The sequence below is a fragment of the Dreissena polymorpha genome, chromosome 5 (assembly GCF_020536995.1).
Source record: "Dreissena polymorpha isolate Duluth1 chromosome 5, UMN_Dpol_1.0, whole genome shotgun sequence".
NCBI lineage: Eukaryota > Metazoa > Mollusca > Bivalvia > Myida > Dreissenidae > Dreissena > Dreissena polymorpha.
Window position 1 is genome coordinate 37,055,450 of NC_068359.1, and position 12,684 is coordinate 37,068,133.

Genomic DNA, 12,684 nt, shown 5'->3' on the forward strand with positions numbered 1-12,684 from the left:
TCATAGGTTTGCCTTATATTGCCCAACTGGTGCAAAAAGGTATCATATTCCCTCTGATTTCAATGTCACATGAAACCTTTTTGCACCAAGGGGGCGAATTATATTGTTGATGTTAAAATCATGTGGCACAAATATAAATATAATCATAAATGTGTTGGTTTGTATACTAACTGTCTCCCTACCTCGTAAGGTAAAGGTCATTAAGAGGTCAAAAGTCACATTACAAAACAAAAGTGGACTCTTAATGCATCTGCGTTCTATTGGCACATATCTTTTTCAGATATATTTACATATTCATTTGCAGTTGCTTCACTCTTAACCACTCAGATGCAGATTGAAAATGGCTATATTCAAATAGCATAAAACAAGAACAGCTCTGCGATAAATTTGCATGCTGTTCAGGTTTTATGCTGTTTGCTGCTCATCAGTATCTTAGGGTTGGAAATGAAGCCTTTAAAACTGGAATCTATAAAGAGAGTTCTTTTAATAGAATTCGATTTTCTGAGGGACCACACACAAGTCAACATTTGTATCTGAGCACTAAAGGGTTAATGTACATGTTTCAGCTGCAATGAAAAGGACGTTGGACCATGTGTGACCCTAGATGGCGGCCAAAGGGTACGGTTCTCGGTTACTGTGGTGGATCTGGATCCAAAACCATTCTGCAAGATTGAGACGTATCATAACCAGGATGAAGAAATCGTGAACGAATACAGAGAGACCTCCAGAGATGTTACATAAACATGATCATTTGAATTGTGTTCTGAGAAAACTGGGCATAATGCATGTGCGTAAAGTGTCGTCCCAGATTAGCCTGTACAGTCGGCACAGGGACGACACTTTCCGCCCAAACTAGATTGTTTTCTTAGAAGAGACATTATTTAAACAGAAAATATCATAAAAGGGGAAAGTGTCGTCCCTTATTAGCCTGTGCGGACTGCACAGGCTAATCTGGGATGACACTTTACGCACATGCTTTAAACCCCGTTTTCACAGAGCGAAGATCATTTAGATGATATTTTTGATAGAAAGCCAATTAAGCCACTCTAGCTTTAAGCATTATTAAAATGGTACCTTTTAGCGATTAGTTTCATATACAACATGTGTTCAGTATTAAACATTTTCATCATTTAATTTCCATTGTGTAGGATCAAGTTTTCATGTATTAGGCCTAATGGAATCTTTTTTTAAAGCATTTTGTCTTCAAACAAGTTCATTTACCATGTTTATTGATGATATATAATTTTGTTTTTGGTATTTACAATTTCGTATAGGTTACAAAAGTCTGATAAAGAATTTCTCTTAATTTGGAGAGTTTCAGTTGAATTGAAACTTTGCAACTTTGTTATTATTTAAACACAAGGGTGTCCAACAAAGTTCCGAAATTTATGGTGACCCACTTGGCTACGAGATGAATTCTTGAAAGCCAAACATTTTTTAGCCGGTTAAAAGCATACCTGCTTATTTTCAAGAAAAATAGTGTGTTTCGGAAAATAAATATTCTAGAGGTCAACGAAACAGAAAACGGTATGAATGTGGTATAAACATTAAACATATAGTATCATTGTGCACCAGACTATAAGGGAATTAGTGAATTCCCTTAACGTACATCCACAAGTATTATTAAACAATTGCTGATAAAATCATTAGCTAAAACAGTGTGGAATTTTAGGTACGAAAACGAAATTAACAGATGCCCGTCTGGCATGCATTTTCGGTAGCTCTTGCTCCGGGCTTTTTTGTTGGACATTGACCTTACATGTCGTCTAATATTTTGGTAAAAAAGTGCTTGCTTGCTATTTTGCCTGAGTGGTTTTAGAGCGAAGTGTATAAATTGCATATGTTTTATATTAATAACTTTTTGATGTTTTGCTATGTACATATATTGGTAGATCAGATTTTGAATGTCTAGACAGGTCATGTGTTTGACATTCTAGCCAAGCATTTGTGCCAAATAATTTAATATTGTTGCTGTACGTTACCGTCTTGCCTTGTCATTAAAATGGCTCTCATTTTCATTATCAGAACTGGGGCTTTACTTCTGGACAGCTTGATGTCTTGAAAGCTGAACAATATTTGCATAATAATGATTTTTTTATAGAAACAATTACATTGACCTGGTGACAATATATAAATGGATATATATGAGCTGCGCTCTGTGAAAAGGGGGTTTAATGCATGTGCGTAAAGTGTTGTCCCAGATTGGCCTGTGCAGTCCACACAGGCTAACCAGGGACGACACTTTACACTTTCATGGTAATTTTCGTTTGCAGAAAGTCTCTTCTTAGCAAAAATCCAGTTAAGGCGGAAAGTGTCGTCTCTTATAAGCCTGTGCCGACTGCGCAGGCTTATCTGGGACGACACTTTACGCACATGCATTAAACCCCTTTTTACAGAGCAAGACTCGTATACTTGTATCAGAAAAATGGTTTAAAACCTTAATAATTGTTCGTACATATGAATCTGTTTCAATCTTACATGGATTTTCTTTCTGTTTTTTTATCTCATGTTATTAGATGAATGTTGTTTCATAATTTGCAATATCTGTGTACTGCAATTCCATGTATGTATATTGATGTAGTATGCTATATCACTTTTGAGTCATGGTTAATTTTCATAAAAATGTTACATCACAATTTTTAGATAGATATATGACTGTGAATCATTATAAACATAATTATTAACCTTTGGTCTTTATTTGTGTTGCTTTTTTCAAATGTTTATTGTCTGTAATAATGATATATAATCAATTGTGTTGATAGTGTCGTATCTCTATCTTGAAAATATGTTCTTCTTGAGCCGTGTATTCTGATTGTCTATTCCAATTTCAAGATTTGGTTACTATAAATATCTTAAAACTTTCATTGCAGGGGAGGTTATTTTCTTTTGAAAAAATGTCAACAGACGATGTAGTATCAAAAAACTCATAAATAAACAAATTTGTGTTACCCAGGAACACTATAGGAACAATACATAAAAGAGGAAATATTTTATAAGAACGTATTGATTTCTGATTAATTACAATATTAATCTGTTTTTGTCTCATTGTTTATCAGCAAAACGATGTTGACTGTGTGGAAACTTTTTACCGTAATGACTGCATCACGTGGGAACTTTTCTATCAAGTGATTTAACGCGATCTCTATAACCATGATTCAAAAAGAACCTTCCATATTTTGATTTTATCCAAAAATATTATGCATGTTTTTACATTTTCACATTTGGCATACTTTTCTTTTCATTGTATGGTTGGTCCTTGTGATCAATTAATATTAATGGCGTGGTTTAAATGATATGTCTTTATGCATCATTTGTCTTGTACCTTTAGGGTAACAATTTCCTTTAGAAAAAAAACATGCAATAGCATTCTTTATTTAGTTACTTTTTAAGTCTTTGTATTTTCGATAGATGCTAAAAATGCAATTCACAAGTCAGAATCATCTTGAACACAAATAATGAGCCAAGTGTTATAGTATTTGAGGTATGTTTTGTATTGTCGGAATGTTGATATGTTTTTAAGATTGCAGTGTTGTAAATGTTGGTATTTATAATTAAAACATGTCATCGGTTTGCATATAAGGATGTTATCGTTTTAAGGAGAGTTTGTTGGCTTGTATTGGTTTGTATGTTCCAAATGATACCTTCAGAGAAGGTTATATGCATATTGTAACACTTGTTTTTAACTTACAGTCCATTTTATATCTGTTATTAGTAAAGGCTTGTTAGATATTGATGTTATAAGGTGTGTCTTGTAAGACTTGAGTCTCGCTCTGTGTAAAGGAGGCTTCATGCATGTGCATACAGTTTCATCTCTGTTAAGCCTGTGCAAAGCGCACAGGCTAATCTAGGAAAATGCTTACTGCTTTATGGAATTTTTCTTTTAACCCTTTCCCACTTAGATACATATTTTGACGCATTTGTACTCCCTTTGGAAGTTACATTTAATTAAAGACCTTTCTTACTAGATTCAAGCCTTAAAGGGGTCATTTCCAACCCTTAGATACTGTTGAGCAGCAAACAGCATAAAACCTGAACAGACTGCGAGTTACTCGCAGGCTTTTCTGGTTTTATGCTGTTTGCAAACGCCTTTTTTTTCTGAGTGGGAAAGGGTTAATGCAAGTGCATAAAGTGTCATTCAAGGGCCGTATTCACCAAACAATTCCTAGACTTAAGTCTAAGAATAAAGAAAATTCTTTAAATTATAATATTCAAGAATTTCTTTAATTTTGAGTCAAATTCTGCAGTAAACATCCCTATCTATATTATTCTTCATATAGAACATTTTGTTAATGACATAATCACCAGTGGAGGCCTGTATATATTCAAACACTGAACACATTTTTCTTGGTTCTAAGTCTATTCTTTATTCTTTAGTCTAAGAATCGGTTGGTGAATACGGGCCCCAGTTAAGCCTGTGCAATTCCCACAGGCTAATCTAGGAAGACACTTTCTGCTTTAATGGATTTTTCTTTTAAAGGAAGTCACTTGAGGCACATGCCTTGAGCTAAGTTTTCCCACATAGAGTCTAGAACGGATCAGTTTTTTTGTAATATTGGATACGGCTAAGGTTTGCCGTAAAGGGTTAGGGTCCGGTTGGATCTGTTGTCACAATTTATTTTGTATCCAATATAGACACGACTGTATCCAATATAGACACGACTGTATTCAATATAGACACGACTGTATCCAATATAGACACGCCTGTATCCAATATAGACACGACTGTATCCAATATAGACACGCCTGTATCCAATATAGACACGACTGTATCCAATATAGACACGACTGTATCCAATATAGACACGACTGGATCCAATATAGACACGCCTGTATCCAATATAGACACAACTGTATCCAATATAGACACGCCTGTATCCAATATAGACACGACTGTATCCAATATAGACACGACTGTATCTAGTGTTTTTCCCAGGAGGGCAAAGGGGCATGGCGCATTACTTTCAAAAAGGGCATTTTAGCGCGCAGTTTAGGCAAAAAAAAGGGCAAAAACGTTCCCTGAATACCTGAATTACGGGGAAACATGTAATCGCATCAAAAGCAGTTGTGGAAAAAATAACATATAAACAAGCACATTTAATGGTAATAGATGTATTTAACTTACTATGATTTATATTAATATATTTACCTTGCAATGTACATTTAAGTTCCATACTGTTTCAATAAACTGTACAGCACGACAAACATAATGAAGCAATATATGCATATGAATCTGATTATACACAGATTCACTAACATATAAATGAAACCATGTTAAAAGTTTGTCTTATCCCATTTTCTAACAATAATCTCGACAGATATTTAAAATAACATTGCAAGTAAATTGATTGCTAACAACATGCAAACACTCGTTTCCGTGACATACATCCACCAAGTAGATTACAAATAAATAAATAATGTTGTTGCTATCTAAAACATTTTTATGCATCGTTGATTATCACAGACATTTCATTAATTCCTTCTTAATGTATAATCTCCATCGTTAATTCGATCGTTTATGACATTATTTGCCATTTTTGCCGAGTCACAATTTAATTCTGTATAGTCCGCCATGTTGATTAAATGTCAAATGATGTAAGCGACAGGTGCGCATAGCAACGTTAAATCGTATACGCGATGAGCATTTTGTTAAATAAGTATAAGTCTCAGTAATTATTTCAATAATTAGATCTAATTATCTTAAAGACGAAAACGATAAAAAATAAATTTGTTTGTGATTTTAAATGTAATTATGCGTAAAAATATGTTTTGATATAACTGAATAATGCATGCAATGCACAATTGCCACGAGAATAACATCGAGTTTTTCATCAAAAGAGTCCGAAGATAACATAGCCTCTGGCATAATTGATTGATACTGACACGGGGTTATTCACGCATGACTAATTCACAGCTTTGGAGCAGTCAGTAAGACCTACCTATAAATCGAGCACCGTTATAGATTAAATCTGCTCAATTAATTACGTCGATTAGACGTTGACGTCTCTCGAGTAAATCAAGCACAGTCGGAGCGTCACGGACAATCAAGGAAGCTGATTTTGCGGACCAAGTTATATCATAAGGCAATAAAGATGTTTTCGATAAGGGCGCGTGGCGAAATTTGCCTTTGAAAAAAAGGGCGCGTGGCGAAATTTGCCTTTGAAAAGGGCAGCGTGGCGATCTGGGAGGGCGGCGTGGCTTTTCGCCACGCTAAAATGGCCTGGGAAAAACACTAGTATCCAATATATACATGTTTGTATCCTATATAGACATGACTGTATCCAATATAGACATGTTTGTATCCAATATAGACACGACTGTATCCAATATAGACATGTTTGTATCCAATATAGACATGTTTGTATCCAATACAGACATGTTTGTATCCAATATAGACACGACTGTATCCTATATAGACATGACTGTATCCAATATAGACATGTTTGTATCCAATATAGACACGACTGTATCCAATATAGACATGTTTGTATCCAATATAGACACGACTGTATCCAATATAGACATGTTTGTATCCAATATAGACACGACTGTATCCAATATAGACACGACTGTATCCAATATAGACACGACTGTATCCAATATAGACACGACTGTATCCAATATAGACATGTTTGTATCCAATATAGACACGACTGTATCCAATATAGACATGTTTGTATCCAATATAGACACGACTGTATCCAATATAGACACGACTGTATCCAATATAGACACAACTGTTTTCCCAGAGCGGGGCTCATTTGGTTTATTTTCTTTTGTGCAATAAATCAGTTGTCTCTTGCCTAGGATGTTTTTTGACATGTGCTAAAATCAAATGATTTTTTGTGCTCATTTTTGTTATGTTGGGATATTTACGTATGTGCACAGTGTGACAGAGTACTTCAGATAGTTTTGCTCTACTGTTTTTTATTGCAATATTTTTTACCCGGCGGTGCAGATTTTTTTATGTTTGCCAGTTTGGTGGACATGTATTTAAATAATTGTCTTTGAAGAAATAAGACACTGTGTTATATGCTTTGCGGACTGATTTCTGTTTGTCCTGGATTTTTAGTCCTCTTGTTGTGTTGTATTATCTTTTCCTAAGATTCTTTGGTGACATTATTTTTTTTTTAAATGTTGTTGAGTATTATGTTCCGCAATATTTTTCAAGGAGCAAATCCAGTGAATATGGTTTGTGTCAATTAAAAAACATGGCCGCAACGTGATAGGGAGTGTTTTATGTGGCTATTGTTAAACCATTTGAACACTCTAGTTTTCACATATCTGACACACTAATCATTAACTTGCTCAGAACATTAAAAAGATAATTGTGTTGTGATGGTGTCAGGGCCAATTACAAGTGTTGTTTGTTAAAAAACATGGCTGCCAGGTGTTTGGTTAGTTTTATTACAAGTGTGGTTTGTTGAAAAGATTGGCTGCCAGGTGTTTGGGTAGTTTTATTACAAGTGTGGTTTGTTGAAAAACATGACTGCCAGGTGTTTGGGTATTATTCTTTAAAAGTAGATTGTGAATCTCTGAGAATAATAAAGTTCTTTGGATGGCAGGCTAGCGGAGTAGGGCCTATGGCCCTCTTTTACATTTGTGTCATTCTATTCTAATGAAGGCCAGTACCAAATGTCTATACCAGATCATTTTGATGCCAGGATGCCAAGTATATTGCAGGAAAGCAGTTATCTGTAATTTTACTTCTTTAATCTTAAATTTCCCTCCAGATAAACCATCACAGTCTGTATGTTAACCCTTTACCCTTTATAAATGCATTTTGAAACATTTGAAGTCCTTTCGAAAATTAAATTAAATTCAAGTCCTTTCTTAATATATTAAAGTTTGAAAGGCTTCATTTCCAACCCTAAGATAATGATGAGTAGCAAACAGCATAAAACCTAAACAGGCTGTGAGTTACTTGCAGTCCGTTTTGGTTTTATGCTGTTTGCACATAGGCTGCGATTTACTCGCAGTCTGTTTTGGTTTTATGCTGTTTGCACATAGCCATTTTAACTTTGCTGCTTATGGGGAAAAGGGTTAAACATTCTAGACCTATTAATGAAAAAGAGCTTCCTTCTGATATTATATAAGATGCTCTAAAAAACTGACATCGAAGTCTATATTGAAAATGGACCAAAACTGACATATCTTAAGTATAAAATATATACATATTTATATTCTCTCAACATTTGCCAATACCTTTTTTCAATATTTATATTATGTTAATACTCATTGAATGGCAATTACAATAATATAAATTTAAGATTTGTGCCTGTAGTTGCCAGTTTGTGCGATTTTTTAATGTATTGTCAATTTAAAGATATTTGAACATTAAATTATTTAAAAAAGTTTTCATGACAGTTTAAACCCAAAACAATTGTGAAAAAAGATTTTGTACTTCACAGTTCTGAAGCTTTGCTAATATTATTAGTTACACTGTTCGTAACTGATGGTGTATGGGATATACACCCTCAGTAATTTCATACCATACAATTATATCTCAACCGACTACACTATTACTCCGGATGTATGGAAATCACTTGGGTTGTATGGAAAATACACCATGGGCATGTGACCATTCTTAGCCAATAGGATTAGGTCATTTTTGTAGGAGGTGAGATATTGGAACATATTGCTATGCTGGAGATATTTCCCTTTGATTCATATTCAGTATTCAATTAAAGCATTTTCATTACTTTTTAATTGATTATCTCATTTAATAAAAAGGTCATTTATTGTGCTTATCAATATAATTGCATTATCTGGAATAATCTTAAATAATCATAATATAAGGACCAAAACCATTTTTCTTTGCATTAATATAAACCACGGAGCGTATGTTGACTAATCTAGAGTCCGTGTATAGACACAGGATCTTTGGAAGCCGTATTTAAAATGCTGGGCTTCTAAGACTTAAGAAATTCACAGCAAATGTTTTTATATCTTATGTTACTTATGGTACACATGTTTTCCAAAATGTTGGCGATAACCATCACAAAGGGTGTATAATGTTGTATGCTTTTATGGAAGATAAAATGTAGGCGATAACCATCACAAAGGGTGTATAATGTTGTATGCTTTTATGGAAGATAAAATGTAGGCGATAACCATCACAAAGGGTGTATAATGTTGTATGCTTTTATGGAAGATAAAATGTAGGCGATAACCATCACAAAGGGTGTATAATGTTGTATGCTTTTATGGAAGATAAAATGTAGGCGATAACCATCACAAAGGGTGTATAATGTTGTATGCTTTTATGGAAGATAAAATGTAGGCGATAACCATCACAAAGGGTGTATAATGTTGTATGCTTTTATGGAAGATAAAATGTAGGCGATAACCATCACAAAGGGTGTATAATGTTGTATGCTTTTATGGAAGATAAAATGTAGGCGATAACCATCACAAAGGGTGTATAATGTTGTATGCTTTTATGGAAGATAAAATGTAGGCGATAACCATCACAAAGGGTGTATAATGTTGTATGCTTTTATGGAAGATAAAATGTAGGCGATAACCATCACAAAGGGTGTATAATGTTGTATGCTTTTATGGAAGATAAAATGTAGGCGATAACCATCACAAAGGGTGTATAATGTTGTATGCTTTTATGGAAGATAAAATGTAGGCGATAACCATCACAAAGGGTGTATAATGTTGTATGCTTTTATGGAAGATAAAATGTAGGCGATAACCATCACAAAGGGTGTATAATGTTGTATGCTTTTATGGAAGATAAAATGTAGGCGATAACCATCACAAAGGGTGTATAATGTTGTATGCTTTTATGGAAGATAAAATGTAGGCGATAACCATCACAAAGGGTGTATAATGTTGTATGCTTTTATGGAAGATAAAATGTAGGCGATAACCATCACAAAGGGTGTATAATGTTGTATGCTTTTATGGAAGATAAAATGTAGGCGATAACCATCACAAAGGGTGTATAATGTTGTATGCTTTTATGGAAGATAAAATGTAGGCGATAACCATCACAAAGGGTGTATAATGTTGTATGCTTTTATGGAAGATAAAATGTAGGCGATAACCATCACAAAGGGTGTATAATGTTGTATGCTTTTATGGAAGATAAAATGTAGGCGATAACCATCACAAAGGGTGTATAATGTTGTATGCTTTTTAGCCGGATTTTTTTCGAAAAAATCTCGGCTTATAGATTGATGTTGTCGGGGGGGCGGGCGGGGGGGCGGGCGGGCGGGCGGCGTGCTCGAAAATGTTAAAGTTCTTATTTCATGGTATAACTTTGGTATGCTTGGACCTAGAGTCTTCAAACTTGACATGAAGGTTGGCCAGGATTAGCAGATGACCACTGGTCATTTCAAGGTCATTCATTTGAAGGTCAAGGTCACTGACCTTCAATATAAAAAATGTTAAAGTTGTTATAACTTTGGTATGCTTGGACCTAGAGTCTTGAAACTTGACATGAAGGTTGGCCATAACTAGTTAGTAACCACTGGTCATTTCAAGGTCATTCATTTGAAGGTCAAGGTCACTGTGACCTTGAATGTAAAAATGTTAAAGTTCTTATTTCATGGTATAACTTTGGTATGCTTGGACCTAGAGTCTTCAAACTTGACATGAAGGTTGGCCAGGATTAACAGATGACCACTGGTCATTTCAAGGTCATTCATTTGAAGGTGAAGGTCACTGTGACCTTCAATATAAAAATGTTAAAGTTGTTATAACTTTGGTATGCTTGGACCTAGAGTCTTGAAACTTGACATGAAGGTTGGCCAGAACTAGTAAGTAACCACTGGACATTTCAAGGTCATTCATTTGAAGGTCAAGGTCACTGTGACCTTGAATGTAAAAATGTTAAAGTTGTTATAACTTTGGTATGCTTGGACCTAGAGTCTTGAAACTTGACATGAAGGTTGGCCAGAACTAGTAAGTAACCACTGGACATTTCAAGGTCATTCATTTGAAGGTCAAGGTCACTGTGACCTTGAATGTAAAAATGTTAAAGTTCTTATTTCATGTTATAACTTTGGTATGCTTGTACCTAGAGTCTTCAAACTTGAAATAAAGATTGGCCAGTACTAGAAGATGACCACTGGTCATTTCAATGTCATTCATTTGAAGGTCAAGGTCAATTTGATAATGAAATTGATGGAAACTTCAAACAATATGTTACTAATTTGCTAATAAAAAAATTGAGATCAAACTTTCCTAATTGTCAATTCAAGTTCATATTTGTGACCTTAAATGTTATTGTTGTTCATGTATATGCATGCATTCAAAACATAACACAAGGTTTGCTCATGCCTTGAAAAGTACTTACATTTCATTTTGACCTTTGAACAATATTTCAGTAATTTAAGTATTGCATTGACAAAAACACGAAAGGTACTTTCCTGTCATTTAAATCAAAAATCCGGCTTCAATGCGGTCATCTCCGACCGCGGAACTCTTGTATGGAAGATAAAATGTAGGCGATAACCATCACAAAGGGTGTATAATGTTGTATGCTTATATGGAAGATAAAATGTAGGCGATAACCATCACAAAGGGTGTATAATGTTGTATGCTTTTAGGGAAGATAATCCATAGACAATTTTTTTTTACATTTTTACCATTCATGAGTATTATTTTGCTTGTTCGAATGTAATGTATACATTCTGCTTTGAATAAATGTATATGACAACTTGTTGGAGATTTGTCATATTTCAAAGTAGTGGACAAGTCCCTTTAAGTTAGGTGTCATAATTATGTGCACGATTTTTGTGTGAACACTCGATGTCAATTTTTGGGGGGGAACACTCGATGTCAATTTATTTATTTTTGAACACTCAATGTCAACATTTTTTTGTGAACACTCAATGTCAACATTTTTTTGTGAACACTAAATGCCAACATTTTTGTAAACACTCTATGTCAAATTTGTTTGTGAACACTCAATGTCAACATTTTTTGTGAAAAATCAATGTTGACTTGTTTTTGCTATATCTACCTCTAATGCTCAGCATTAATGTGTGTATTAAGAATTTCATATAAAGTCAATTTAAGGAGAAATGCACACATGTGTGAAGATATTTTGCATTCTTGTATTATTTTAAGCATCAACATGTACATGAAAACAAAAGAATAGTCTCTTAATAATTTCTGGAAAAATAACACTAAAAATAATATTGTTTTATGCAAAGTAGTCAATGTTATTCATTTGGAATTTAAAAATAATTGTACACATGGTTATAAGTCTATTGATTTTGTACAAATTGTTAGATTTACTATGCTGGTACTGTAAGTGCTTATTGTTGTTAATGTCTTTTCTTATAAAAAAAGTTGGTCATAATAACATATAAAAATCAAAAGTTGTCTTGTTAGCAGACTGATAACTTGTCACAGAAGGCCAATGTTTACAAGTTGTCAATTATTTCAGCTAATTGCTTGTATAATTATTAAATACCAGTGCAATACCATCCCATGTAAACATTGTGTAAGGTCATATTGATGTCATGGATATGGTGTCAGTCGTGCAATGGGAAGATTTGTAGTCTAACTAAAACCTATTTATTTTAGACCGATTGCATAGAAAGCCAAAGGCTTATTTGAAACGCTCTCAAGTCTTTTTCCTGGGACTAGAACCAGTACTTGGTGTCTATGGGAGAGATCTAAAGAAAGTTCCAACAGTGCCAGTGGAGATCGAACCTGTGACCT

At 34.2% G+C, this 12,684-nt stretch overlaps 1 protein-coding gene and 1 long non-coding RNA gene across 4 annotated transcripts in view; both read left to right on the plus strand.

Moving 5' to 3' along the window:
- Window positions 1-10,144, plus strand: part of LOC127881646 (inositol-pentakisphosphate 2-kinase-like) — a 61,264-nt gene extending 51,120 nt beyond the window's left edge. Inside the window, exons 14-15 of one of the 2 annotated variants that reach the window (XR_008050177.1) lie at window positions 567-7,387; window positions 7,441-10,144. Coding sequence is in view for 1 of the 2 variants with exons in the window: in XM_052429731.1 (XP_052285691.1) it covers window positions 567-741 (175 nt within the window). In the remaining variant the exon portion in view is untranslated. Of the gene's footprint in view, window positions 1-566 lie in introns of both variants that reach the window. The other variant, XM_052429731.1, reaches the window with a different exon arrangement.
- An 85-nt stretch (window positions 10,145-10,229) lies between these two features.
- On the plus strand, window positions 10,230-11,674 carry LOC127881709 (uncharacterized). Of its 2 annotated transcripts, none has more exons than XR_008050205.1 (2): window positions 10,230-10,350; window positions 10,650-11,674. It is a non-coding gene; the product is annotated as an uncharacterized LOC127881709 (long non-coding RNA). The 2 variants fall into 2 exon arrangements; XR_008050206.1 differs by having other exon boundaries at window positions 10,240-10,350; window positions 10,495-11,674.
- Window positions 11,675-12,684: the final 1,010 nt, after the last annotated feature.